Below are 26562 nucleotides of genomic sequence, written 5' to 3' on the forward strand. Positions count from 1 at the left end.
AGTCCTCTCGCTCTGAACAGTAAAATGCTTAGTCTGCATTGCACTATGAGAAGGGGCCTGGAGGACCGAATAACATCAGCTTAGAGAGCTTTACACACAACCCATTGAGGGGTAATTTCATCCCAGGGTTAAAAATGAGCATGTATCCAATCTTTAATTAATTTAGTCTTCTGTTTTTTGATAGCTTTGTTTCAGGATGTCAAGCTGCCAATAGTCAAAGGGCTAACGAATAAGAGAGATAGAGACATTCTGCCTACAGGTGTCTGACAGCATAGTCGAGGTAAGCTGAAAACAATAAAGAGAAATAGACTTAGAATCCACCAGGAGAAAAGGAAGTCACACCTTCGATGTGAGGCGAAATTGCTCGTCAAGTGACCACTTCCATCACACCCCGGTGTGGGACATCTGCCACCGGAAAAATAGACAGATTTATAAGCCCAAAGGGAAGGAAAGGAAAACGTGAAAATTAGAGAAAAAGGGGGGGTTGTCTCTGATTTTTTATTTTTTATTTTTTTGGTTTTCATTGTTTCCAGTTTAGCTTCACTGTCTGTGATTAATATCATGGTTCCTGAGATCAGCTACACTTGATACAGCACGATACTGACAACTAGTGTTGTGTCTGATAAAGATAAAGCATCAAAAGAAGGAAACTACAATAAAGGCATCAGTAGAAGCTACCAGATCTAAGATCAGTGTGGACAAATGGATAAAGCTGTTAAATTAAAAAAAGGAATATAAATAAATAAAAGAGTCATATAGCAAGCCACTGCCAGCAGCACAGGATGGGGGGAGGAGGAGAAAGAGAGGTGGTTGTCTGATGTTTTAACTGGTGCACAAAGAAGGATGAAAACAAAAAAAGAAAAATAAGATGGGGGGGGGGGGCCAGAGCATGAGTAGGGTCAGGTGGGATGTTGGGAAGAGTAGGAGGGCTCTTACGTTATCAGGTCCTTCTTACTCTCCTTGCACTGGATATACTTGGGCTTGGGGCTGGGCATGTTCACATCTGTGGTGTAGGAGCGGTCCTCCAGCAGGTCGTGGAACGGATCCAGGTCGTCCGGCTGAGGTAAGGGGGAGAAGAGAGGGAAGAGGGGACGAGGAAGTGAACGGGGAGGAGGAATACAAAGAGGGAAAGGGGGAGAGAGAGAGAGAGAGAGAGAGAGGAGAGAGAGAGAGAGAGAGAGAGAGATGTCACGCCATCATTATATATTTCTTAAGAAATCGTGCTTTCAACACTGTGGAAGTTGGAATGCATTTTATTATCTGCCACATGATGAAAACTCAGATTTCTAGAGTTTCTTTTTCCCTCACCCGCCTTAACTCTTTGTCTGTTTTCTCCAGACACACACACACACACGCGCACACACACACACACACACACTACATGCACACCTGTAAGTCCGTTGAGCCTTGTCAATTTGAATGCTAATGGTTGAGCCTGTGTGACTATTGAGCCTCACCTGTCAATCTCACAGAGGTAGAAAACAGAATCCCTGAGAGGAAATAATGACTCAGTGCCAAATGAAGAGTATGTGTGTGTGTGTGTGTGTGTGTGTGTGTGTGTGTGTGTGTGTGTGTGTGTGTGTGTTTGCGGGCTCACTCATGGGTATGTACATGTTCACACAGCATTCTTGTGTGTGTGTGAGAGAGTACAGAACATTCAGGGAGTCGGCTGGCTGTATTAGTGTAATGCACCGGTCGGTCACTAGATGGCACTGCGGTGCAGTGTCAGACCGCTGCCGCCTGTGTTGGTGTGGGGCTGTGCTTTGTCTGCAGTGAACACAGCCAGGGCACACTGGCTGTTGATGCAAATCCTCTTTCCTTTCTTCCATGCTTGCAGTGTATATACAGTAATGCCCATAAAGAGACAGGCCCAGATACAGCCCAAATTATCCAGCGCTCAAGCTGTCTCGGAGTGTGTGATGCTGGGTCAGCCAGTGAGCTCCTCCAATTAAAGGGAGCGTTAGCCTGAGAGGCAGGCGGGAAGGAGAACGACACATGCATACATACAGAGATGCAGAGCAAAAGTAGGCTAGAGATGAAACTCACAGATACACGCAGACACACTCCCAAAGAGACATGGGTACAGACATGCACATGCTCATATGAATATTCACATCTCTCACACATACACACGCGCACACACACACACACACACACACACACACACACACACACACACACACACACACACACACACACACACATACACATACACACACACAAACAGAGGCACATGTACTGTACATGCAAGCGCCTCCACACACTGACAGGCGCACCCAGCAGTGCTGCATTGATTTCCAGCAGTTCTTTGATGAGATGAGCCATTTCGATTCCCTCCCAAGGTGCTACTTTGCATAATTCATTTTGGAGAAGAGCGAAATGTAAAAACAGAAAGCCAGCATGCAGGGAGCATGATACAAACAGAGCAGATACCTCTGTGCATGGCAATGCTGACATCAATTAACATGCAGATTCATTAGGTTTCCCTCAAAAATCCCTAATATGACTTTCTAATGATTCCAAATATGTAACAGTGAGTCAGACAGGGAGGTAAGAAAACCTAGAAGAGAATCAGATGGCAAGGCAAATGTTTGACTTGGAGGCACCGTGTTGAATCAGTGGTTTGGAGGGAGATAATTTGGGCTGAGACACAGGGAACAGACAGAATAAACGGCGCATGCCAACTGCACGGCTTCAAAAGCCGCAAACTATCATACAGTTATCACCTATCAGTCATTTGTCTGTCTCTTCATCGCTTGAACGTATGATCAAAAATCAAATATTTGCATGAATAAAAATGATGACACAATGTGGAATTTATCCGGCCACAACCAGACATTAGCAGTCAGACGTATTAACAACACTGTCCTCGTTTATTTCCCCCTTTACCTCTTTCTCGTCCTCATCTATGTGTTTGATCTTGGTGTAGTCTACTGGCAGGTCCCAGCAGTCAGCGGCATCCCCCATGCCGTAGCAGCGGGAGCCCAGCAGGGCAGCTTGCCTCTGGGGGGACATGGGCTCTAGAGGGGTGAGCACAGAGTCCCCTCCTCCTCCTCCTCCACCACCACCACCTCCACCACCACCGCTGCACAGACGCTTGCTCATACTCAGGTCCAACGTACCGTTCTCATCAACATCTAGACCGGGACTCTGGAAGGTGCATGTAAGATATGGTGTTTGTGCGTGTGCATATGTGTGTGTGTGTGTGTGTGTGTGTGTGTGTGTGAGGAGTAAAAGGTTAGGTCAGTGTATGTGGAGGAGATGTGTGTGTGTGTGCATGCGTGTGTGTGTGTGCATGTTGAGTTTTCAGTCAGATGATTATGAGAGGAGGGTAAAATGATGCGCAGGACATGAGGAGGCAGGGATGGAGAGAAAGGGATAAAAGAGAGAGAGAGTTTCTGATTAAATAACAGGCAAACATATTCATATTCTGGGATCAGAGCTGGGCAAAACAGTGTGTGAATACACGATGAATACTAAAGACGGACATGAAAAGTGCTTGAACTTTTGAACTTGTCAGATGTCTGGAAAGATGGATGAAGAAACATTCGCAGTTCAAATATCTGAAACAATATTCCAATTTTATTTTTTGCCCAATTCTGTCCAGCACGAAACATGAGACACTTGCAGTGTACAGTAACAGCGTAGCGTGACACTCATAAGAGGGTCAAAAGAAGAAGAGGTCATCAGTGCTCCAGGACGAGCGCATCCCTCTGCGAATCCCTCCTTCCCTCTTTCTTTCTCTCTCTGTCTCTCTCTTTCCTTCCATCCCACTGTAGTCTGTAATATGCAGTCGGAGGGATGTGCGTGCGTGCGTGCGTATGTGTACGTGTGTGTGTGTGTGTGTGTGAGCCTAATGCGAGTGGACATCACAAGGGGGGCAGGGGCTGAGGGTGAGGGTGAGGGTGAGGGTGAGGGGTGGGGTTGAGAGCAGTGATGAGCAGCAGTGGCTGGAGCTCTGCTGCTGCGAACCCAAAACACAGAGGCCGAACTGTACTGTGCGCCAGAGCAAAGTGGGTCACATCCACTAAGACTGACTGCCCACTGAAAAGCATTGCCTTTATCTCCATGTGCATGTTTGCATCTATACATTTGCACATGCATTTCTTTTCTTTAATCTAGACTGTACGTATCAAAAGGGCCATTAACCCTCAGGGATTATGTTTTGGTTGGTATGTGCATTTGTTTATGCCCCCGCTCTCATTAATACCCCTCTCTCTTTTCTCATCTACACTCTCCTCCTCTTCCTCCTCCTCCTCCTCACTCCCTTTCATGAGTAGGGATGCCTGCTCTAATGCTTATTCTAGCCGACAGTGTCCCTGGGGGTGGATTCTCCTGGTGTCTGAAGCCAAAAACCTCTGTGACGCACGTTGACTCAAACGCACGGGGTGACAGAGGTGATAGGGCAACGAATGCTGCAAGAACCGAGGCTGAACCCAGGACTTCAAAATAGTAATAGAAATAAAAAATAGAAAGTAAAACATTATAACTGCTTGGTCATTAGTCCGTGGAGGAAAATAACTCACTGTAGAACTAAAAGTGCTACAAAAAAAACTTGGGAATCAAGCCAGACAGACAAACATGGAGATAATGGCCTGCTAAACACAATGCCTGTTCATTATAAGGGCTCAGGAAGCACAATGCAATCTGAGCTTTTACCTGTCTACAAATATCCACGATGTACGTGTATGCTTCTACACACAGAGAGACAGGGGTATCGTTTTTTGTACCCAAAAGTACATTTTTCAGAAAAATACCCTGTAAGGTGCTGAATTGCTCCTCAGGGTGATAACTGTGGACCTTTGTTTAATTTTAAAAGCTGACAGCAAAAGGTACATAATTGTAATTTTGACAAGATGGAGGTTCAGGCAGAGGATGCTGCAAATCAGTGATTGCAAAATCTTGATTTAGTGATTTTTTTCAGTGATTAGAGGACGGCTCCTTAGGTCTTACGCTTCAGCTTAATGTTGCAAAGCTGCTCTTTGTCATGTGCTGAAACAAATCAGTTCTATCAGAACAATACATTGAAGTGCAAAATGAAAATTGATTCATTTACATTTGAAATGTAGATTTTCTTTTTTTTTTTTTTTTTAAGGTGTAGACTAATTGTCTGTTTTTAAAAATGAATGTTGGTCAATAACTGTAAGTGATTTTGTCTCTGAATGTAGGAGGATGTTTTTGCCTCATAAAGGTGCAAAATGAGACGTCGCTCAAGGTGCCAGTCCTGGGACGCCTCGGTGGCTCACCTGGTAGAGCGCACGTCACATGGGTTTAGTCCTAACTGAGCCGGCCATGGGTTCGAGTCCGACCCGCAGCCATGTCATTCCCTCTCTCTCCCTGACCTTCCTGTCTCTCTCTCTCTCTCTCTCACTGCACCTATCAAAATAAAGGCAAAAATGCCAATAAAAACAAACTTTAATTTAATTTTTGTACCAGCATATAAAAGGTACATTTTTGTCAGAAGAAATGTTCTATTAGAGGTACAGGCAAGAAGGTACAAAAATGTACCAATGTTCAAAGGTACAGTGCTGTACGCTGCTAGGGTGCAAGCTGGAGCGACAAAGCCTTTGCACCTCCATTCCTGTACTTTCATTTCTTAGTGTGTATCACTCACTACTAAAACCCCACTACAAGTAGAAGAAGAAAAGGACTGTAAGAGCAATAGAAGCAGTCTGTGTTATGTAAAGGTCAAGTCGCCGAGGAGGCGATCCAATGGCGCGCACTGACTGTGCGTGTTGCCGTGACTCGTCTTGTCGCCGTGAATATGCTCAGCGGACTGCCCTCTCCTTGTCAGCCATTGTGTTGTATGTCACTGTCCAATTAACGCGACCCACCCCTTCATATCGAATTAACGAGAGATGATATGTGAAGGACGCGCCCCACCTCCTTCATCTGAGGCCACCCCTTCCTCGCTCTGACCCCGCAGTAACCCCTGACCTCTGTTGCCATGACGATGCTGGAAGTAAGAGGGCCAGAGCGTGAGAGGTCACTAGCTAATTCGCACCACATTACTTCTGCCCACCTACTCCAGGTCTTAAAATAAAAGCAGCATCATGCCCTGTCCTCCTCTCTGGCCTTTCCTGTGCTCATGTCTCACTCTTCCCTCTCTTGGCTCTCCCTCCTCCCTCCTCTTCATGTATTGTTGTTTCCCACTTCTCAAACATTCATGGATGCCTGTTTATATTTTCGAGTGCAGTTAGATAGTATGCTGACACCAGGATTATCTTAATTTGGCTAAATGTTGGGATGTCCTTGGAGTCATTCCCAGCTTTGCACAGGGGTGTGTCCCTTTGCAAAGCCCCTCTAAAGCTGAGGGTTTAAATCCTGTTGTTAGCCTACTGTCAAAATCATTTCTAAAAGTACAAATAATTTCCTAGTTTTAATACTATCCTTTAAATGTCATATCACGCTATAACTACTGGAAGAGGCATTTGAAATACATGGAAGCTTACTGCTGCTAACGTGACAAAAAAATCAGTTTATAATTATATATAATATATATAATATAATAATTTTTTTTTCTTGTTATAACAAGAAAGCAATTTATTCAGTTTTTACAAGAAACTTTTCTTTCACTTTAATGAAATATACTCCAGCTTTATATAGTTTATATAAAGTTTATATATAGCTTTGTATATATTAAGCAATGAGCTGGTACACTGCAGCTGTTAATTAGTAATATTACATCATTTTGTTAAAGGTCCCATATAGTCTAAAGGTAGATGTCCATGTGTTGTTTGATTATAAAGCAGGTCTAGGTTCTATATTAATACTGTGAAAGTATCAAAGCCTCAGTCCACAGAGAAATGCACACAGCCTGTATTCAGAAACTGAGCCTTAAATCCAGCTGTCAGGACTTTGTGATGTCACAAGGAAACAGTCAACACACTTAGATATGCCCCAAGCCCCGCCCACCTAGACCCAATGTCCAACCTTGCAGGATTTGGTTTCTCTGTTTTCCTGAAATCTTCTATATTTTTATTGGATCACTCAGAAAACAGTTGGCCAATCAGAAGAGAGGCTCAGAGCCTCCTCTCTTCTGATTGGCTCGCTGACCTGTTGTTACTACAGCTCCAGAGAGAAGCCAGAGAGAGGAGATGTAAAACTACATTGAGATGGTTTTTGGTTTTTAAAACTACAAATATATCTTCCTATGTATCAATACTTCAAATAAAACACAGGAGAAGAGGAAAATATGGGACCTTTAAATTTGTCATGTATCTGAGTTTTCCAGATGACGCAAGATAGAATTTACTAAAATCTGCCAGTAAAGCCCCAATACAAAAACAACTTGAGAAACATAAAAGCAAACATAATTGTGATTCATTAGCTATTTCAAATAAGTTTTAGGTCCCTGGATGTTGGGGTGGTACATGTACCTGCCTGGAAGGTAGAAACAGATGAAAGTATGCTACAGTATGCTATGCTTTGAATATAATTCTTTTAATGTTAAGTGTATTCATGATTAATTTATGTAAAAACACAGGCATAGTCCTTCAAATAATATGTTTCCCCAGCTTTGAGTGGAGCTCGAGTGGTTCCCAACCTGAGAGTCCGCACCCCTCTGAGAGGTAACAAGATAATTTCGAGGGGTCACAAGATAATTAGTGACAGGAGAGAAGAAAAATATTGTTCTGCTAATCAAATTTAGATTTTTTTCCTCTTATTGTTCCATATATTTGCTTATTTATTATAATAACACTGTGGTTGCACTGCTTCATGGCAGCGCTGCCACAGTAGGCTAATCTCACTGGTCAACACACTGTGCACTCAAAAACATAACTTATCGCTTGGTACAAAAAGGGATTCCCCTGAAACTGAATTTCTCTTTAACTGCTTTTCCAATTTCCATTATTCTAACTATCAAGCAGCATTTGACTTAAAGACATTAAATACATACAATTCACTTCAGTCCTTTAGTTGACCCAGCTACCAATAAATTCAATGACTAGACTGAGAGGCAGAGAAACAAGCAGAAAGTCAGACTGAGAAAAAACAAGGAGGTGAGAATAAATGTACGAATGTGTGTGTGTGTGAGTGTGTGTGTGTGAAGTTTCATTCAGACACAGAACAGAACAGTGTGCGCCACGAGGTGAGGTGTTGAGATGAAAGAAGAAGAAAAGAAACTTGATCTGAAAGTCTGATCTGAAATCTGAAGGCTCCTGTCTTCCCATCCTGCCCTGAGAGCATCCTGCCCGTCTGGCCCCGGAGAAGGACACACAAGAAAATGAGATAGGACCAGGGAAAGAGCTGGACCGCTTCAGGCATTTGTAGCCACCACCTTTTGTTTTGGAGTGTGTTGCTTTTGGCTTTTTTCCTTTCCACCTATTTCCCTACACTCTCCCTTCTTTTTCTATAACTCTTCTCTTCTCTTCTCTTCTCTTCTCTTCTTTCCTCTCCTCTCCTCTCCTCTCCTCTGGCGCTGTGACATTTAGAAACCTCTCACCAAAAAGGCTTTCTTTGCTCTCTTTCTTTATTTTCAATTCTATCACCTTGGCTCTCATTCTCTGGCAGTCTCCGCTGTCAACATTAGCATTAAGCCAGCATTAGCTCTCTGCTGTGCGCTCTCTTTCTGGCCCCCATTTTCCAGCTCAGCATCTGGGTGCAGATAATACAGGAACACCGTCACCTTATCGCCTCAGAAATGACACACTGGGCTCACGCCGTGTCAAACGGCGCTTCGTCCTGCTCCTATCTGATCCCCAGACAGAAAATAAAAAACTGCCCTGCTGAGCCCTGAGTGTAAGACACAGCCTTGGATCTTTAATGGAATGTGTGTGTGCGAGTGTGTGTGTGTGTGTCTGAAATCTCCCTATCTTTGTCAGTGTTCACTGCCAGCATCAGTATAATGAAGGAAGCACAGATATAATCTGTCGGCGTGTTTTTTTTTTGTAACTACAGCAGGAGGAAAAGTCTGCAGTGAATACTGAGCGTGAGGCAACTGAAACCAGATGATCTCATTTAACTGACAAAATACATCATCATACGTCATCACAGTCTGGCCTCCTACCTGCGAGCACAGGTCCTGGGGCTTCCCCGCCATGCCGTGGGGCATCTCCCTGCAGCGCGTGGACAGGTTGAGGATGGCCGTGGCCGCCATGTGGGCGGCCTCCATGTCGTGACTGTAGTCGAAGCTGCTCTTGCTGCAGGTGCTGCTGGCGCTGCTGCCCCCGCCCCCGCCGCCTCGTCCCGCGCCCCCTCCTCCACCTCCACAGCTCAGGCTGCTGCTGCTGCTGCTGGGAGCGTAGGTGCTGGTGGTGCTGCTGGCCGAGCTGGAGTTCTTGCAGTAACGTTTCGCTGTGGGACAAATCAAGGAATTTAAATGCACATGTAACATGATTTAGAACGTGGACGTAGCTAAAGGTGAGTAAATTCAGGTTAGGTAGGTTGACCCTCGTGTTTAAAGTTAGACCCTGCAATCCTGTCATAGACCGTACAGCTTTGACTAATGTATGAAGATTTTCCTTGCCAAACTTTTCTAGTTCTTAGATACTTAAAACAAACAAACAAAAGATTTATGTTCCATTAGATTTGGTATCTTAAAGGACCAAAAAATAATCTGCCACAAAATATTCTTGTGACCCTGTTATGTGTTAGAAAAAGTTTTATGCTCATTGAAATCTTCTGAAAATCTTGATTGTACACTTATTATCTTCAACATCAATTCTAAGCAACAAGTCCTCCAATCCATACGAGCACGTCGGCCGTTTGTTCCTACCCTCAAATACGACCCAGAGGAGCGTTTCCTAATATAGCACCACTACCGGCGGCATGCGTTACGGACCACGGTTGTCATGGTTACCATAATAAACACATCTGTACCAAGAACGGCGTACCAAACGTTGACGTGATTGCTATAGTAACAGCAATTGATTGGTTAGGTTTAGGAAAAGATCCTGATTTGGGTTAAGATAGCTACTTCCTATCCATCCACCACAACCTCCTCCTGACGCGGACTTTGTCTTTCTTTATTCTACGTCACCGCACTTTTCCCTTTGCTCCCGTCGTAATTACTACGACCACTAGATGTCGCCTAGCAACAAAACGTAACTATGGGTCGTAATAAGCTGCTGAACAAACGAGCCGTCTGCTCGTTTTTCTCAGGGAGGACAGTCTCATTGAAAGACTACATCCAACATGGGAGAAATGAAAAAACAGGAATGTCATAGTAGTGGTAATAAAATAGTACCGTCATATCCTTTCGGGGAGGTGTCCCGTTGCCCGTGAACTTTGGGTGCGATGGCCCGTTTCCCGTACACTTGGTGGCTGTTGCTGCCATCGAAGGCGCTGTAGTCGAAGCTGGTCTTGGAGTACTTCTCCAGCTCCTTGGCCAGGTTGGAGCGGGGCGTGCTGGTGGAAACATTGTTCTTGTAACCATACTGTGGATAGTCCAGTTGTTTGACAAAGCACATAGGCCTGGAAAATAAATGACGAGGGGGTGGAAGTTGGACCGAGGCACTCAACATTGCCCAGGGGAAAGAGAGGGAACTTGGAGGGGTTTGGATTAAAAAATAAAATGGGCAGATGCAAGGGAAGGGGGCAGACTGTTATGGTCAAACTCCAGGAGAGGAATATCAGGGGTGATGCTGGTGGATGGAGGGGTGACTTAAGGTGCAGGCGTCCCTTTTATACGGCTGTTTTTTCCTCTTTCTTTAAAAAAAAAAAACACATCCTCCTACTAGAGTTTTTCATGCATAGTCAATAAAAAACTGAAAAAATTGAATTTTCACATCTTTTATTACTTTTGCATTCTTTTGATATGCCTTTATCATTTGATATGTGTTTATAGGGTTGACGGGCCTTAATCTAAGACCTGGAGAAATGAGATGTAAGATCCTGATGCTGTGATGTTCGGTTAGATATAAATATAAAATTTACAATTACTTAAGACTTTTCATCATAACATTTCATAACTATCAAAGAAAGTCTCAGTCAAAAAGCTCTGGCTGTGATAAATGTGGCCAATTTTGTTGAAATCTAATAAAGCGATTTGCCTTCAATAGTGAGCGGTGAAATGAAGACGCAGTCTCTTCAAAGTATTCTCAGGGGACAGGAGAACATAAACATGAAACAAAAAGGGGAGACTTAAAATCTCAATAGCGTTACTGAACGCAGGAGGGAAAAAAAACAAAACGTTCCAACATGTCTGAACAGCAGCTGTTCTATGTGAAAAGTATTAAAGTGTAAAGTTATTATTTTTGAATCCACATTCATTTGCCCTTTAAGTGACCAATTTACCACCCATTTCTCATTTAAGGTATACCTGAATTCCATAACACATGATGCAGGTAATAGTGTAGAGTGAATACTACCTTAAGACTCGGTCAGAGGCCTGGTTGGACTTGGGGCCGTCACAGCTCTGGTGCTTCTCCTGGGCTTTGGCCAGCTTCTCGGCTGCGGCGATGGGACATCCTGACAGACTGAAATGAGAAAGCAACTCAAGTCGCACGGTGGACTTCACATCTTAGACACACAAACACACATATTACACTGAATGCACACGTCGTTTAGGCTTGTTGGAGTGCCAAGCCGAGAAACAGCTCGCGCACATCTGTCTGTCTGTCAGCCGATCGATCGCAGCGACTACAAGTCTGAAAATACCTGACTATAATTTAGTCTCTGCTTAAAATGCAAAAATCTTTTAATTTTTCATCACTTTTCGTACTTTAAATAACAACACAATTGGCAACAGCTTGCACGTTTCTGGTTGAGCAGCTTGAAATAATTCTCAGAATAGAGATTCCCATATGGACAAATGTGCATTTTTTGTGTGTATTCTGTAGCATCTTATTTCCTTCAAACACATGGTGACAAGACACACACACACACACACACACAAGCACACAGAGCACACACTCATATACACTTGGGATCTACACCTACAGTGTGTTCCAACAGAAGTCAGAGCTGTAAGACTTCCTCATGACAACTAACTGACCAAATGTGACAAAAGGTTCATGCTGTTATCCTTAACCCCTATTATTCTCCATCCAGTCTGTCAACTGCACTGTGTCGGGCCACGGTGGAAAAATTATCCATGACAACGGCCTGAAGCCAAGAGTACCTGTCATCAGACGTGCATGAATGTGTGCAGGGATTGAGGAGAGTGTGTACCGGGTCGGGGAGTGTGAGGGAGTGTGTGAGTATACGGATGTTCATATCAGCTCTTTCTAGTAAAAGTGAAAGTTTACTGTGCGTGTCCATGTGTGTGTCTATTTTGCGGCGCGGCCGTGTCACTGAGCACAGCATGGAGGCATCGTGTTCCTCCCAGGTCTGCACCTCTCCTGTCACCCTGGCTGAGTGGCAGATAGGTGCTAATGGCTGCTGCTCTGCCCGACTCCCTGAGCATCTGCTCTGGGGTGACACTCCTCTTTCACTGTCACCTCACCCCGTCTGACAGCACCGGCAAGAGCGCCCTGCTATTTCGGTCTCTCCCTCCAAACCTGCACCTGATAGATGCCATTTTTCACCATGAGCTGATAAATGATTTATGCTGTGGAAGGTGTGAATTGCTGCATTCTAATCAGCCTCAGTTTAAACTATGGGGTTGCTAAACAGACGAATCCTCCCTTCTTATAAGAAAGACTGCAAGCATCCACACACAAAATAATAATGTGCTGGAAAAACAAAAAAGAATATGTTTAACAATAATTAAACAAGTAGATGAGATGGAAACATCAAAATGAAACAAGAACAATACCTCAAAAAGAAATCAAAAAAATGAGCCAACTTCCATAGTAAAGAAAGGAGGGTGCAACATGGACAGTGCCAGCTTCATATAGGCAGGCTGTCACTTACCTTCTGTGGGAGTTTCTGTTGCTATTGACATGGCCGCGTCCCGTGCAGCCAGGCGTAGGACACTTAAGAACATTCTCATACATTGCCACAACTTCATTCAGACAGGAGATAGGAGTGAAAGACAGGGAAGGTTAGGAGCCCCCTTTACAATCAAGCATGAGCTCTATTAGTATGTGAGGAGCTTGGCATTATAAACATCATTAAGAAATGAGCCTGTGTGAACCCAAATGACCTCTTCTTCATTTTAATGAACACTAGTTTGAAAGGGCAGGCAAGGTTTCCCACCATATTGCTTCCACTTATCCGGCCCTTTCAAATTAGTATTCATGGAGTGGCGACAGTCATGAATAAAAAGATGTCATTTAAGTTTAACAGGACAAAGCCAGCAAGAGACAGAGATGGAGGGAAATTTTGGGCATGCAGAGAGCGGCGCAACCAACAGCTAGCAATCATGCAAAACACAAGCCTTGAAATCAATGGAAGAAGCAGACAGATGGAATACAGCTTCTTGATAGAGCGCGCTTTGTTATCGTCCGCACGTTGTTAGGGTAGTGAGTGCAGTCTTCAATACCATTTACCATTAAAACAGTCCATAACTGTCTCAGATCCCCTCGGCAACCCACCAATTAGATTAATGATCTATGGATGTCCGAGAGGAGCTGCTGGAGCGCTGCAGGCGGGGGCGCGGGGAAGGGTCGTCTCGACACCGGTGGAATGCCGGGCCAAACCCCACCGGCATCAGCTTCATCATTATCACCCCCTTAAACTTTAACCCCTCATCATCCTCCTTCCCTTACATACTAATTGGTATTCGGTGCAGGTAATTGGACAAAGCCTGCCACCTCAACATGCCACTAGCCAATACATTATGCATATCCCACTTCTGCCGTGGCCTCTGCATAGAGACGGACAGAATGGCAACAAATTAAAGCAGTGGGCCTGATTCAGAGGGCACCCATAGAACTACAGGGATTAACTATAGCGGAATAGTACAAGGAAGCAAGCGGGAGGAAATGTAGTTTGCCGCTCTAAAGACAACGCGAAGACACCGGGATTCAATATTTTTCATATTTTACAGAAAAAGAGCAACAATGAGCCAACAGGAATGGCAATTGATGAATTTAAGATACAATTTAATCATCATTTTTTTTTACATTTCCCAAGGAAGAGTCTGGCCACACTGTGTGATTTCCCAATTAAATGAAGCCATTAATAATACATTGTCCATTCAGGCCAGCAAATGTGTTAATAGGGGGAGAGAGACTCGCCTGTAGCTGAGTCTGCCCTGCAGGCAGTCCCATGTCTGACTTGTACTCATCTCTACCTTTAAAAGGGGCCATAAGAATGTTGACAGAAACATGGTGGGTGGGGGTGGGTGGGGTGGGGGCTGCTTCATAGCCGATAATGCAGAGACTTACTGATAACTCACGCTACCTAAAGCACGCCGCCTTCTTAACAACGCACAAACACGGAGAAGAGAAGTTTTTTTTTTGTGATCCAAAGCATCCTGTTCTGTGTTTGTGGTATCATTTCCCCCAAAAGTCAGCCCGATCAACACAAGTGAGGAACAGGAGGAGGAACACAGACATCATATTCCAAAAATCTCCAGTGACAATCAATTCAAGCCCTTTCCAAATTCCATCCTGAGGCTCTTGATCCCAGTCAAGGTCACCTGCTCTGAGCCATTTCACATTTGTGGGAGACAAGGACATCTCAGGTTAGGGGACTTTTGTGTGAGCGGCGCTCCACAGAACAGGAATCATCTGTGACACTGCTGGTCTTTACAAGCCGGGCTTTAATGGTAACTAATTTCTTTGCCATTATTAAAACCTCTTTTATTTTGATTGCAGTCTGGGTCATGGCAGATCATAACTTGATTTTCACGCTGCGGTTAATGATACGTGTAAAGGGGCTTTTATTGAGAAGTTTGCACAAGGTGAATGGGACTAAATAGCCAGGGTGAATTCTCAAAAGGGAAGACTCACTATTCAGCCAAGGCTAATGTTTATTGCCACTTCACTTGATCTGTGGCTTAGAGATATGATACTGCCTTTCTATTCAATATAACTTAATTGAGTGGGGAATACAAATAAATGAATGGGGGTTCATGGCATGGATGACTGAAGCAGACACAGTGTTATCAAGGTCTGTGAGCATTTTCAACTTTTGTGAAAAATGAAATGTTAGGACTCAATTACCATTAAAAAGCTACACGAATTAATGAAATGCAACAGCGTGACATTTAACCTCTTCTTATCAGTCATCCATGCACTGACCAGCCATGCTGTGAAGACGCATGCAACCCGTGTACAGTAACCCCCCCACCCCCGATCATACGCCCTCAATCACTGTCAGTCAATCTCGCAGAGGAGAAGGTCTCTTGCAGTCAAGTAAACCACCGCGTTGCCACTATTTGCACATCACTAAGGCCTCATTTCCCGCCTCATCACCACGGCACACTAGGCAGGCAATCAGCAAGCAAATCCACGGCCCCATGCAAAATGTCACAGGAGAAGCGCAGCTGCAACCCGTCTGACCCCTCACTGTACACCCCGCTGAAATATCAAACACGGTTCAACCACGACAGCAAGTACACAGGACGTGCCAGACACAGCAGTGGTCACGGGAAACATGCCGATCCCTGAACATCAAAGGACATCAAGGCCACAGGTTGGGTAAATAAAGTAAACCTATGTTTGGTTTGGCTGGTGTGTGTGACAGATATGCTTACTTTCTGGTGGCACCCGGTCTTTGTGCGGACAGCCGGAAAGGCTCCGGTGGTGCGGGTACAGGCCGGTCACATGACCCGTGCCATCACAGCCCGGTGTCGGACACCGGCTTTCCTTCTTGTCCGCACGTGAAGCGTCTGTGGACAGAGAGGCACATGGAGGTGATCACATGTTCCCCACTTTGCTTACTTTTCACTTATTGTATATTTTTTTGACCTTAACTAGCAGTAGTGGGTGATCTGCAGACTTTCTTTTCCCTGGGTTTCACAACTCAGGCTACAAACAGGCTACTGCCCAATCCTCTGACTGATGGAGGTTTTACCTGCAGCCTGAGAAGAAGACTGTGGACACCACTTAAAAAAATATAATGCTATGACATGATATAAGCATTTTAATGCAGGAAATAGAACAACCTCTGACTTCATGTCTGAAACCAAATCTACACTCTTGACTATTGTAATCAAACATATTTGAAATTTAAGTGGATTTCTTTTTTATTTATAGGCTATTATTTATTGCTATATTTAAAGACGTATTAATTGGCTTGTTGACAGATCTTTTGATCATGAAGTTTGTTTACTGCAATGAAACTGTGAACATCTGTGAAATATTTCTCCAGTGTTAGTGACCTTCAACAAAAAGAGTTTGATCTTCCAGTTTAGCTTGAATTAAGAATGTATCATTAAAGCCACTCCTGGCTCCACGTGACAGTTTGTTGACCTGAGTGAGACAATGAGGGTCCAAAATGCGCACGCACGCGCACGCACGCACACACACACACACACACACACACACACAGAGACACACAGACACAGACACACACACACACCGGATAAGATTGTCTTTCCCTTCCCAAAACCTGGTTCTCCTATTTCACCCAAACCCAGATCAGATATGGTTACCACCAAAAAGCCAGGATGCCACGGCGTGCCAACTGGCAATGTTTCTGCAAATGCAACCACCCACCTGTAAAACACGTTGACCCTCAAACAAGGTCAAAGATTCTTCTTACTGTGAACAATGGCTCTTGTAGGATGCAGTTTACACTACCATTTAAAGACAATGGGGAAAATTTACAATAGTAGCCTATAATATCTTTTCATAGCAGCGTTACAGAAGGTGAGATTATCAAGTTTGAGCCATGTGTGTGACTGAAACTTTTATCAGGAGCTAGTATTAGGGAGGCAGACTATTTTAAGCTTTAAAGGCAGGTGTAACTTGGTAGCTCCACCTAAGGCACCTACTGACAAACCAATATAAACCCAGAGGTTGCTGAGTAAGAGCATACAAGAGGAATAATCAAGTGAAGGCTAGAATTAAGAGGTTGCATGGAGCACACCTTCTCATACATTTACAAGCGAGTCACCAAACCAAATCCCATGTCTCATTAATCAGAAAAAAAATGCACCTCATTATCCTCTGAGGCTGTCATCTGTCTATGTCACGTTAGGGGCACATGAGTTTGGTACAATATTGCTACGTCATGTCTCTCTCTCTGTCTGCCACCGGTGCAATAAAAGCAGGGGACTTTCATGTTGATAAAGAACTTGGTCTGCATGTAAAACGTGGCTTCTTAATAATGGCTTCTTTTCGGGCACATTATTACACTGACTGTTAGTGTTTGAACAGTATGTTGGAAATAATTCTCCATTTCCACATGCACGGACGCACACGTACACATACACATACACATATGTGATGGCCGTGCGTCTGCCACGTTTTCCATTGCGGAGAGTGGAGGCAGCCGAGTGGAAGGCATATTAGAAAGCAGGGGATATTGATTGTGGCTGGGGATGGTCTGCGCTTTGCATAGCAAATGGCCCCCATTACCATACCATCTCTGGATAATTAATGTGCAGTCAGTGGGCCTGTCGTTCGTTATCGGTCATTCTGGTACTGTTCAATTTTCATCTCAGCCTCATGTTTCTCTTAGGGAGCTGCCCCCCCCCCCCCCCCCCCCCCCCCGCCCCCGCCCCCGAACCTCCCACCTCCCACCTCCCACCCCTACCCTTCTCCCTTGCCATGTTCTGTTTTATAAATCATACAGAAGAACCCTGGTCAACGAGTGTCTGCTCCTATCTTGCCCGGGGAAAGATGTTATCGTGATGCAACTGTCTCGCGTCCTCTCATTATTCCTACATTAGCCAGACACAGGGGCGATAGGAGGCTCTTGAAATTAACATTTGTGTGGCATTTAAGTTGCAATATATACCTGCTGTGAGTTGTGTGGCATTTTGCCGTAATATCACCCTGCTGTGAATTAGCATGCTCTTATTTGTTGCTCTCATCTGATATCTTCCTTATGGGAGGAAACCCTCACCTCAAGTCTGAACATTGTTGCAGTAAAGGATACGATGTGAGGCCTAATTACGAGTGAAACAAGGGAGCTGGCAATCAGACCTCTGCAAATGCCAATGCAATGTGTCTTCTCTGTAGGTATACAAGTACATCCAGTACACAGTCACCACCAATGGAATACTACAGTCTTTGTAATATATGTATATCTGTGTCGCTGTAGTATCAGTCAGCATCCATCTGAATGTTAGGTCATAAAAAAACATAAAAAGATTATTTGTTCCCTACAGAATGAATCCTTTCTAAAAGCAGACGGCCTCTGTTTTGTAGCTTCCTCTCCCAAGTGCTTGCTCAGGTTTAAAAATAGGCAGCTTTACCCCAAGCTGCATCGCAGGGATGAGATTTGCGGTCCTAACAGGCCGTGCAGATTGCCATTACTTATGCCTGACAAGCCTACCCTCTGATGTTTCCATGCTGGCCTATTTTAACAACATAAGCTGCTGCTGCTGCTCCCGCTGCTACCGAGATGCGAATTTCCAAATTGGCTGAAAAAGCTTGTCCTGGGGTTATAGTGAGGTTCCCAGAATGCATGTGGGCTGTCTAGTCTCCAGTGCAGGATAGATACAATACAGAGCCCAACAGTGGCAGACAAACATTTTACCTGAGCTTGTTAAATGAGGTAAACATGCCTACACTTGTGTAGATATGGTTTCCAAAGGAAGCTCATGTGCATCTGAGCGTGTCCCTGTTTGAAAGAACCACTCACCTTTATGGTAGAAAGGCTTCTTCATACCATCAGGAAGGCGGGCTTTACGCTCAACACCATAGCCGTGCCGCGGGCCGTGGTCTTCATGGCTATACCTCACCCCATCTCTCCTGGCAGCCTCGGCTGCCATTTTATCTCGCATCGCCTTGGCGCGTTCTGACTCTAGTGCAATGGCCTTCTCCAGGAGGGACAGGTTACCCTTTGTCATGTCAAACACTTCTTCAGATCGGTCTGATGTCACTGAGGCGGTGTCCTCGTCAAAGTCTCGGTGGTTGGTGTGATACCGGTCATCCTGCGCGCAACTGGAGAAAGCTTTGGAGCGCGGGCTCAGCTGCTCCTCCAGCTTCATGAGATTGTCCATGTCGGAATAGTTCCTATCAAGCGTCCGCCTGTCGTCTTGACTATGGTGGAAATCCCCATAGCCATGATGCTGGGGCTGTTGATTGGGATCTCCGCACGAGAAATGATTTTGCTGGGACGGTCCATTTCGGTCAGCGGACTTTGTTTCGCTTAGTTTCCGAGCCAGGTCGAAGCATTGGTTTCGTAGGCACTCCAGACTGCTTAAACACACTTCCTCGTCGCTGTTATCTATTTGTCCATTACTGGTGGTCTTAACTTGTCCATTACCACCATTGTGTGCATTTCCCCCACTGTGGGTACAGTCAGTCTCGTCCCCGTTCTCAGCCCTACCATCCTCAAACTCCTGTCCGTCTAAATTGTCGGACAGCACCGCACCGTGACCTTGTGCCAGCAGTTTAAGGGAGTCCACAGTCTCCCGAACCACGTCACTGTCAACGTCCAAACTGAGATCACCCCTCTGCGTTTCATCCCCTTCCCCCTCTTCTTCTTCCTCCTCTTCCTCCTCCTCTTCTTCCTCTTCCTCCTCCTCCTCCTCCTCTTCGTCCTCCTCCTCTTCCTCCTCCTCCTCCTCCTCCTCTTCCTCGTCTTCCTCCTCCTCTTCTTCCTCAGCGCTGTTGGAGGAGTTGCTGTTCATCTCAGATTCTGTCATGGCTCGGTTGGCGGCGTCTTCTGCGATCTTGCCCAGGTTTAGGAGGGACTTGGCCACAAGTTCGTCATAGTTTTCATACTCGTCATTGTTGTTGTTGTCCTTCTCGGTCGTCAGGCCAGATTTGGCATTGCTACCGCCACCTCCACCACCATCGCCCTCGCCCCCCTCGCCGTTGCTCATCTGATCGTCCTCTGTTGGACAGAAAGAACAAACGTCTTGTAATTTCATTTCCATCATTCTATTTTACTGGTAAATCAGATTTCTGGGCTTGGTCCATCTAAATTGGATAAGGAACTCTTTGCTTCCCCTAATAATTTACTTTGAGAGTCTTAACAGCAGCTCGTGTTCTGAATTGTGAATCACCACAGGAAGTTAAATATAGCGGTTTGGGAAAGTTCCAGAGAAACATGCTCTGGCAAATGAGAATCTGTGAAACCAGGGACTATATCTTTGGCGAGTATATTTTTTGTCCTAATTTCTTGGATGTCTTTAGAAAGATAGTCACAGGTCTTATGATTAAAAATATTACTAAAGATTTCTGTAAATAGTTGCAAATGAGGTAACATTTTATTCATTTTTTAGCCGTTTAAATCAAAACATTGTGAGAAAACCTTTGAATTGGAAAGAACATTTTTTTTTTTTTTTTTTTTTTTACAGGAGATTCAAAAATCTGCAAGATAATATGGTGTTCCATCTACAACAAGATGAACCCCAGTCGGCAGCAATTCATAGTTTGCTAGTAAAGTTCTTTTTTCATTCAATCATCAGTACCTTTTGAATTCCTTTCACTGCCTAATTGATTCTGACAGGCTGCAAAAGGTTACTGAACCTCTTCTGTCAGTAATTTCAAGCACTCACTCCTGGAGCACTTCCAATCTCTCCTTTCACATTTCCGCCCTGAGCCGCCAAGAGCACATTGCTCACATTGGCGTCACATTTGCCACTTACATTCCTGTGGAGAAAATGAACCCAGAGGCCCACACACGGTAAATCATAAATAAAGAGTTTCCCTTCTGGTGGGAACAAGCAAATCACGAGACAGTAAATAGTATTAATAGAACAAAAAAAAAACTTAAAAAAAGTGTGATTGTTTGTGATGAAATATTAATTTTCACCAGGTTGAAAGACTTCTCCGTAATCAAAATATACACAATGATTTGAACTTGAGTGTGTTCATCAGATCAAAGTTACAAATATGAAGCATATAGTGACAATGAAATATGCATAAAAACAAATCTGAATATCATCCAGTTATATACGTAGGCTACACAAACACTGACTTTCCTCACATACACACATCCTTACACACCACACACTCCAATCTAATGAGAGCAACATAATATTGGCGCTCGGGGGCTGAGGGCTTTAGAGCGGGAAGAGGGAACAGTCATGAATGACCAGGCACATATTTTGACAGTGGAAGGCTTCTTACTGCAACCTCCTGCACCAGGGGTTTAATTTTTGTTGGTATGAAACATGGCACAGGAAAGCAATTTGAAGAGCAATCAAGGTACATAAAAGGGATACGGAACCGAAACAGATTAAGGAGGGAACAGAGAGGCTGCCCTGCCCTGAATTGGCTTTGGATTATAGCTACAGAGATGTGCATGCCGCTGAGAAACACAGAGAAGCTTCACAACGTCACCTCTATTACATTTAGGAGATTGGAATCTGCCCAGGGACCATCCAGCACTGCTGTCTTGGGGCGAATGGAGAACATAGTAATGATGCATATGGAAAGAGCTTCCTGCCTTTTTTTTTTTTTTTTTTTTTGAAAAGGAATTAACTGCAGATTAAAATGTTGTTTCCTTCTATTCCATAAATATACATGCATCATAATGATCATACAGCTCAATGCAGAATTTATACTAACTACACACACTGCGCCGTGTGAATACCAATTATCAAAAATAGATGGTAATCAGCTCCCACCCATAGAAAGACAGGCTGTTGACAGGCTGCAGAGACGGTGGCAACAGTCCACCGTCACCGAGTTAAGGGTAAGGTCTCTTCTGTGGGCTCTAATGAACACCAGTCTGTAGAGATGTTTTCACATGTCTGCAAGAAAATAAGAGCATGGCTGCTGAGGTGCCACATCAACACTGGGTGGGTATAGAGCTACACTCCAAACAGGGTTAACACACTCCTCTCTCAGAGCTTCACTCTTAATTGGACTTGAAGGCACTGTCAGGTCCAATCGTGATGCAGGGGTGCAAAGCAGAATCTGCTGGAGAGAAACCTGCCAAATCTGGTGTTGGGCACGTCAGGGGGGTGGGGGGGTGGGGGGGACATATGGGGCAGGAGTTTCACAAAACTAGGTGGTATTTTTGTAACACGTTTCATGTCAACAGCTCTAATATTTATAAGATTAAAATATATCAAGGGACCAGCAACTTCCGACTTCTAATATCTTCTGATATCAAAAATGATTGGCTTGTTGGCAGCCTTTTTCCTGTGTCTTATGAGGAAGGTTAAAACTTTTCAGTGGGAAATAATTGCAAAGGGGAACCACGCTGATGTTAGTCATCAATTTAGATAAATTTTCCGTAATTAGAAAAAAGGCGTAAATATTTTTTTAAAAAGAGCTCTCTGAAAAAGAGAGAAATGAGCAAACAAGTAATTTGGTGCCAGAGCTCAGCTCCTCCAGCTTCTAGTGGCTTCAGACTTCAGCAGCAGCACAAGAGTCTGTCTTTCAAAATGAGTTGATACAGGAATAATCCACTGTATGGTTTCAGCCATGCTGGATTCAGATCTTTCCTCTCATTCTAATGCAAAACAGTCTGTGTTTGAACATCACGTCAAAATGCCCTAAACTACTTTATCTAATTCATAAAATATAGAAATAAAGGCTAAACCACAGGTATGCAAATGGAGCATGAAAAATAATGGTAATATTTTAAAATATATAGAGAATCTCTAAAGGAATAGTTCAACATTTATTCGCTTTATGGCGGAGAGTTGGATGTGAAGATGACATCACTCTCATGTCTGTATGAAGCTACAGCCAGCAGCCAGTTAGCCTACCTCAGCAGCTAGCCCGGCTCTGTCTGATGGTAACAGACCACGTCTACCAGCACCTCCACAGCTCGCTAATCAACATGAAATCTTGTTTGTAAAAAAAAAAAAAAAAATGAAGTGTAAAAACAACAATTTGCTGTTTTAGAGGAGGTTCTGGGCCCAAGTATTTCTTGGCTCAGCTGACAGTTGCCAAGCAACCAGTGGAGACTCCAGGATGTTACTGTTGCCCAGCCAAGAAATAGTCTGACACATGACCCCTCCCCGTAAAAATGGATGTGCCGCGTTAGATACTGGTAGGTGGACTTTGCTACGTTCCAACAGAGACAGGCTGGATGTTTCCCCTTTGTTAGCGGTGTTTGCGCTAAGCTAACTGGCTTCTTCATCCTCGGTATGATCTTCTCATTGCTCTGAAAGCGAATAAGCGGAGTTCCTAAAATGCTGAACTATTCCTTTGAAGGTTGTTTAAAACATTTGTCCATATTGTCTCATCCAGCGTGATGATGGGAACGTGTTCTCACCTTGCCCTTGACCCTGCTCTCCTTCCTCCTCCTCTCCCTCTTCATAGTCCACTTCCTCTACCGCTTCCTCCTCCTCCTCCTCCTCCTCCGCCTCGTCCACCCTCTCATCATCACCCTCCTCCTCCTCCTCCTGCTCCACCTCTACATCCTCTTCTTCGTCCTCGTCCTCCTCCTCCCCCTCTGCATCGCCTCTCTCCACCTCCCCATCTTCGTGCTCCATTTGCTCCATGTTGTAGTCCATGTAGCCTTCCACCTCCTCTTCCTCCTCCACTTCTCCCTCTTCCTCCTCCTCCTCCACGGCTCCTTCCTCCTCCTCTTCCTCCCGGTCGTCCATCTCTTCGGTCCCATCGGTCTCGTAGCACTCCTCCATCGTGGAGTTGTCCATGTCGTCTAGGTAGGTGCTCCTCTTGGGGGAGGTTTCCAGGGTTTGTCTGTCTAGACTCTTTCTCTTCTTGGCCAGAGGGCAGCCATACACACTGCAGAGGAGAGATAAGAGAACAACCATTAGCTGTTAGCCTCACCTAGCCATATATGCTAACACATATTTGCACCCAGGCCTCTGTAAAGTTCTGTGGTTTACAAACTACATTTGAAAGGAAGACAACAAGGAACAAGGGGCAACGGCTCCTGAATTCTTCTTCTGGGAAAAATATGAAACTTTGCTTAACCGACCTTAATTAGACATGTGCTCATTAACTATCGAGCAATTAACATAAAATGCTCAATTTCTTCTAGACAACAACTGCAAGGGGTAAAATCAGTATCTTTGAAGCAGAGGAATTACTTTGACATTCATTCATATTCAGGTAACCAGGTAACATGAATTTATTCTCTTCGCTGTGCGTTCTCTGCGAACGCTTCGCTCCAGACTGATACGCCCTCATTCTGACGTGAAACCAAGTGCAGCGAAAAAACAACAACAGCCAGTCTGGAGCTGTCTGCGAGGGAGAGAAGACAACCTGTAGCCTGATTAAAGCACCTCGGGTTTTAATGTATTCTCTGGCTCCCCTCGGCAGCAGGGGGACAGATCCTAATCTGATAATCTGATAATCTGTGTATTCGCTCAGGCTATTGATCACAGGGGCTTAATCCATTTCACTCATCAAACCTCTGAGAGCCTCCGAGCTGCTACCTGGGCCCCCCACCCCTCCTTGCAGTGGGAGTGTGTGACTTTAAAAACGTGTGCTGCTGTTTGTGCGTTTATGTGTATTGTGTGTGTGTGTGTGTGTGTGTGTGTGTTGTAGCCGTTCACACGTATGTGGCACGTTTGAACAAAGGCACCCACACAGTCGGACTCATGATGAGTTCTGCTGAGTGTTTTGGCCATCAAATAAACTCTCTGTCCAGGCTCCAGTGTAAGAGAGCTAAACACGCTTTGGGCATGTTCACTCAGCTGTGAAATATCCCTGGCTCCTATTTTTACAACCTCTGGACATTTCCCCAGCTCCACGCTACTTAGAGTAAGACCTGATGTGAATGAATGGCACAAGGCTGTGTGTGTGAGAGTAAGAAAATGGTTGTTGTTAGTCAATGTGTGCTGCTTTTGTGGTGGAGCGACTATGGAAAAGGCTTATCGCAGTGGTTAGGTGCTAATGGTCTGTTGCAGGATGGAGGACTGCAGTCTTAGAAACCCATTTCTGTTCCTTCTTTTTCTCTGTTTTTCATGTCAGTGTGTCCCACAGGCCAATATCCTATCTATCCTCCCCTCTCCCCTCTCTCTCGCTCTCTCCTCAGTCCTGCACGTCCATCAGTCAGTCAGGGTCCAGTCACCTGGCAGGCTCAATCTTGCCAAGCCCAAGGATTCCTTAATGGTCTGACCCCCTGCACCCCCTGCAACCAGGGGCCTCATTTCATTAATCTAAGCCCACATGGAAACTCATTCCCTGCCTGACAGCCAGACCTCTCCCCCAGGGCAGTGTGAGGGTCTGCGGGACAGTGGAAGGGGTTGGGGGGGGGAGTGGGGGTGTGCTGCGGCACTGTGATCAATAATGCTTGTGACCAAACATCTCAAAAGCACATTAAAATGCCACTCATCCTGGCCCCTCCGTTCCAGGGCCCTCTCCAAATAAATCAAGGGCCGGTCCCAGCAGGTTAGCAGCTGCCAATGCAGGCGGGCTGGCAGAAGAGGAGAGGATAGGTGAGTGGGAAGAAGGAGAGGGAGGGGCAGCAGGGATGGAAAGAGAGGGAGAGGGAAAAGTGGTGTGGGAAAAGGCAGAGAGACGCAGCCCCTCACCACTCTTCTCCTCTCTCCGTCTTCTCGTTCTGCCTCCCCCTCCTTTATTGTAACAAGAAAGCGGCCTTAAGGTAGTCTCTCGCTGTCGTGCGTTAAGCCGCCGCGTAGCTCACTGGCTGACAGGTATTAATGCGACTACACCTGAGTCGCTCTGAAAAATGGTTGTTGAGTTGCTGTAATTGCTCTGCAACATCAGCTAATAGATAACAAATAATAAATACTTGGCTGTGTATTTTTCCATTGTATGTTCAAAAGGAGTCAAGTGCACTTCATTATTTTGGGTCAGGACCGTACAAACAAAGAGGCCTATGATAGATAGAGGGCGAACATGCTTTAAAAAAAAAAAAAAAACTTGACTACGCTAAAAGTTCCACCTACAGTGCCGTAGAAATCTGTTTGAAAGCTCCTGCTCAGTTAAAGCGACCGCAGAGCTTCTCCTATGTAAATGACTTTTAATCACGCTGGTGTTAAGAGGCGTTGCATGCAGAATAACTTTGGTCTCAGGTGTCCTCCCGTCCCTGAGCTGTCAGGTTGTTGTGACACTGTGAGAGGTGTGTTTGCCCCGACGCTCCTATAAGCCCCATGATGACTAAGCCACAGGAAGCCTCCGCGGCTCCGCCATCCCACGTTCCCTAGCTCTGTCGCTGTGTGACCTTGGCTACAACATTCGTCATCACAGGCTCCGCATCCCACTCACTGCGCTTGGCAATTAAAATTCCGGAAATAATTAGGTGGCATTTAAAGCTAAAAAAAAAAAAAAAAAAAAAAAAAGAGAAAGAAATTCTGCAGGAATTGTGCAGGGAAAGGAAGGAGATGAGAAAAAATGCAGCTCCACTGTTAAGTTACTCTTTTGCTTCGTCCCCTGGCAGCATCACAAAATCCTTCAAGAGGAGTGCGCGGCATGAGAGGTAGCAATCAAAAAAGAAAAGAGCTTCAGATCACAAAAAGACTACTTCATATTTTATGGAGTGGGCATCCTCGGCATTATAAGATGGAACAAATTCTTTTACAGTGTGAACAAGTGGCCCTTTAATGCAGGAAGAAGAAAAAAAAAAAACCTTCTGGAAACGTTACAGAGAGGGCCCCATTTCTGGAGCATTAATGTGAGGCAGGAGAGTGGAGCGGCAGGAGAAGGAAAGCTCCCGTTTGGCTAATTTTGGGCGACAGTTGAGCGACTGCTGGAATGCGACAACGTT

The 26562-nt window shown here is 44.9% G+C and overlaps 1 protein-coding gene across 11 annotated transcripts in view; it reads right to left on the reverse strand.

The window, feature by feature from the left end:
- The window catches only part of myt1lb (myelin transcription factor 1-like, b), a 106898-nt gene that overhangs the window by 13687 nt on the left and 66649 nt on the right, over positions 1-26562 (reverse strand). For 6 of the 11 annotated variants that reach the window (XM_056393540.1, XM_056393539.1, XM_056393538.1 and 3 more), the window contains 10 exons: positions 23134-23609; positions 18589-19788; positions 15530-15664; positions 12799-12889; positions 11313-11420; positions 10190-10416; positions 9011-9297; positions 2890-3150; positions 937-1058; positions 343-405 (listed from right to left, as the gene is read on the reverse strand). In XM_056393540.1, coding sequence (XP_056249515.1) covers positions 343-405; positions 937-1058; positions 2890-3150; positions 9011-9297; positions 10190-10416; positions 11313-11420; positions 12799-12889; positions 15530-15664; positions 18589-19788; positions 23134-23609 — 2970 coding nt within the window. The remainder of the gene's footprint in view (positions 1-342; positions 406-936; positions 1059-2889; positions 3151-9010; positions 9298-10189; positions 10417-11312; positions 11421-12798; positions 12890-15529; positions 15665-18588; positions 19789-23133; positions 23610-26562) is intronic. The other 5 variants (XM_056393541.1, XM_056393545.1, XM_056393542.1 and 2 more) reach the window with 4 other exon arrangements.

The sequence above is a fragment of the Seriola aureovittata genome, chromosome 13 (assembly GCF_021018895.1).
Source record: "Seriola aureovittata isolate HTS-2021-v1 ecotype China chromosome 13, ASM2101889v1, whole genome shotgun sequence".
Lineage (NCBI taxonomy): Eukaryota > Metazoa > Chordata > Actinopteri > Carangiformes > Carangidae > Seriola > Seriola aureovittata.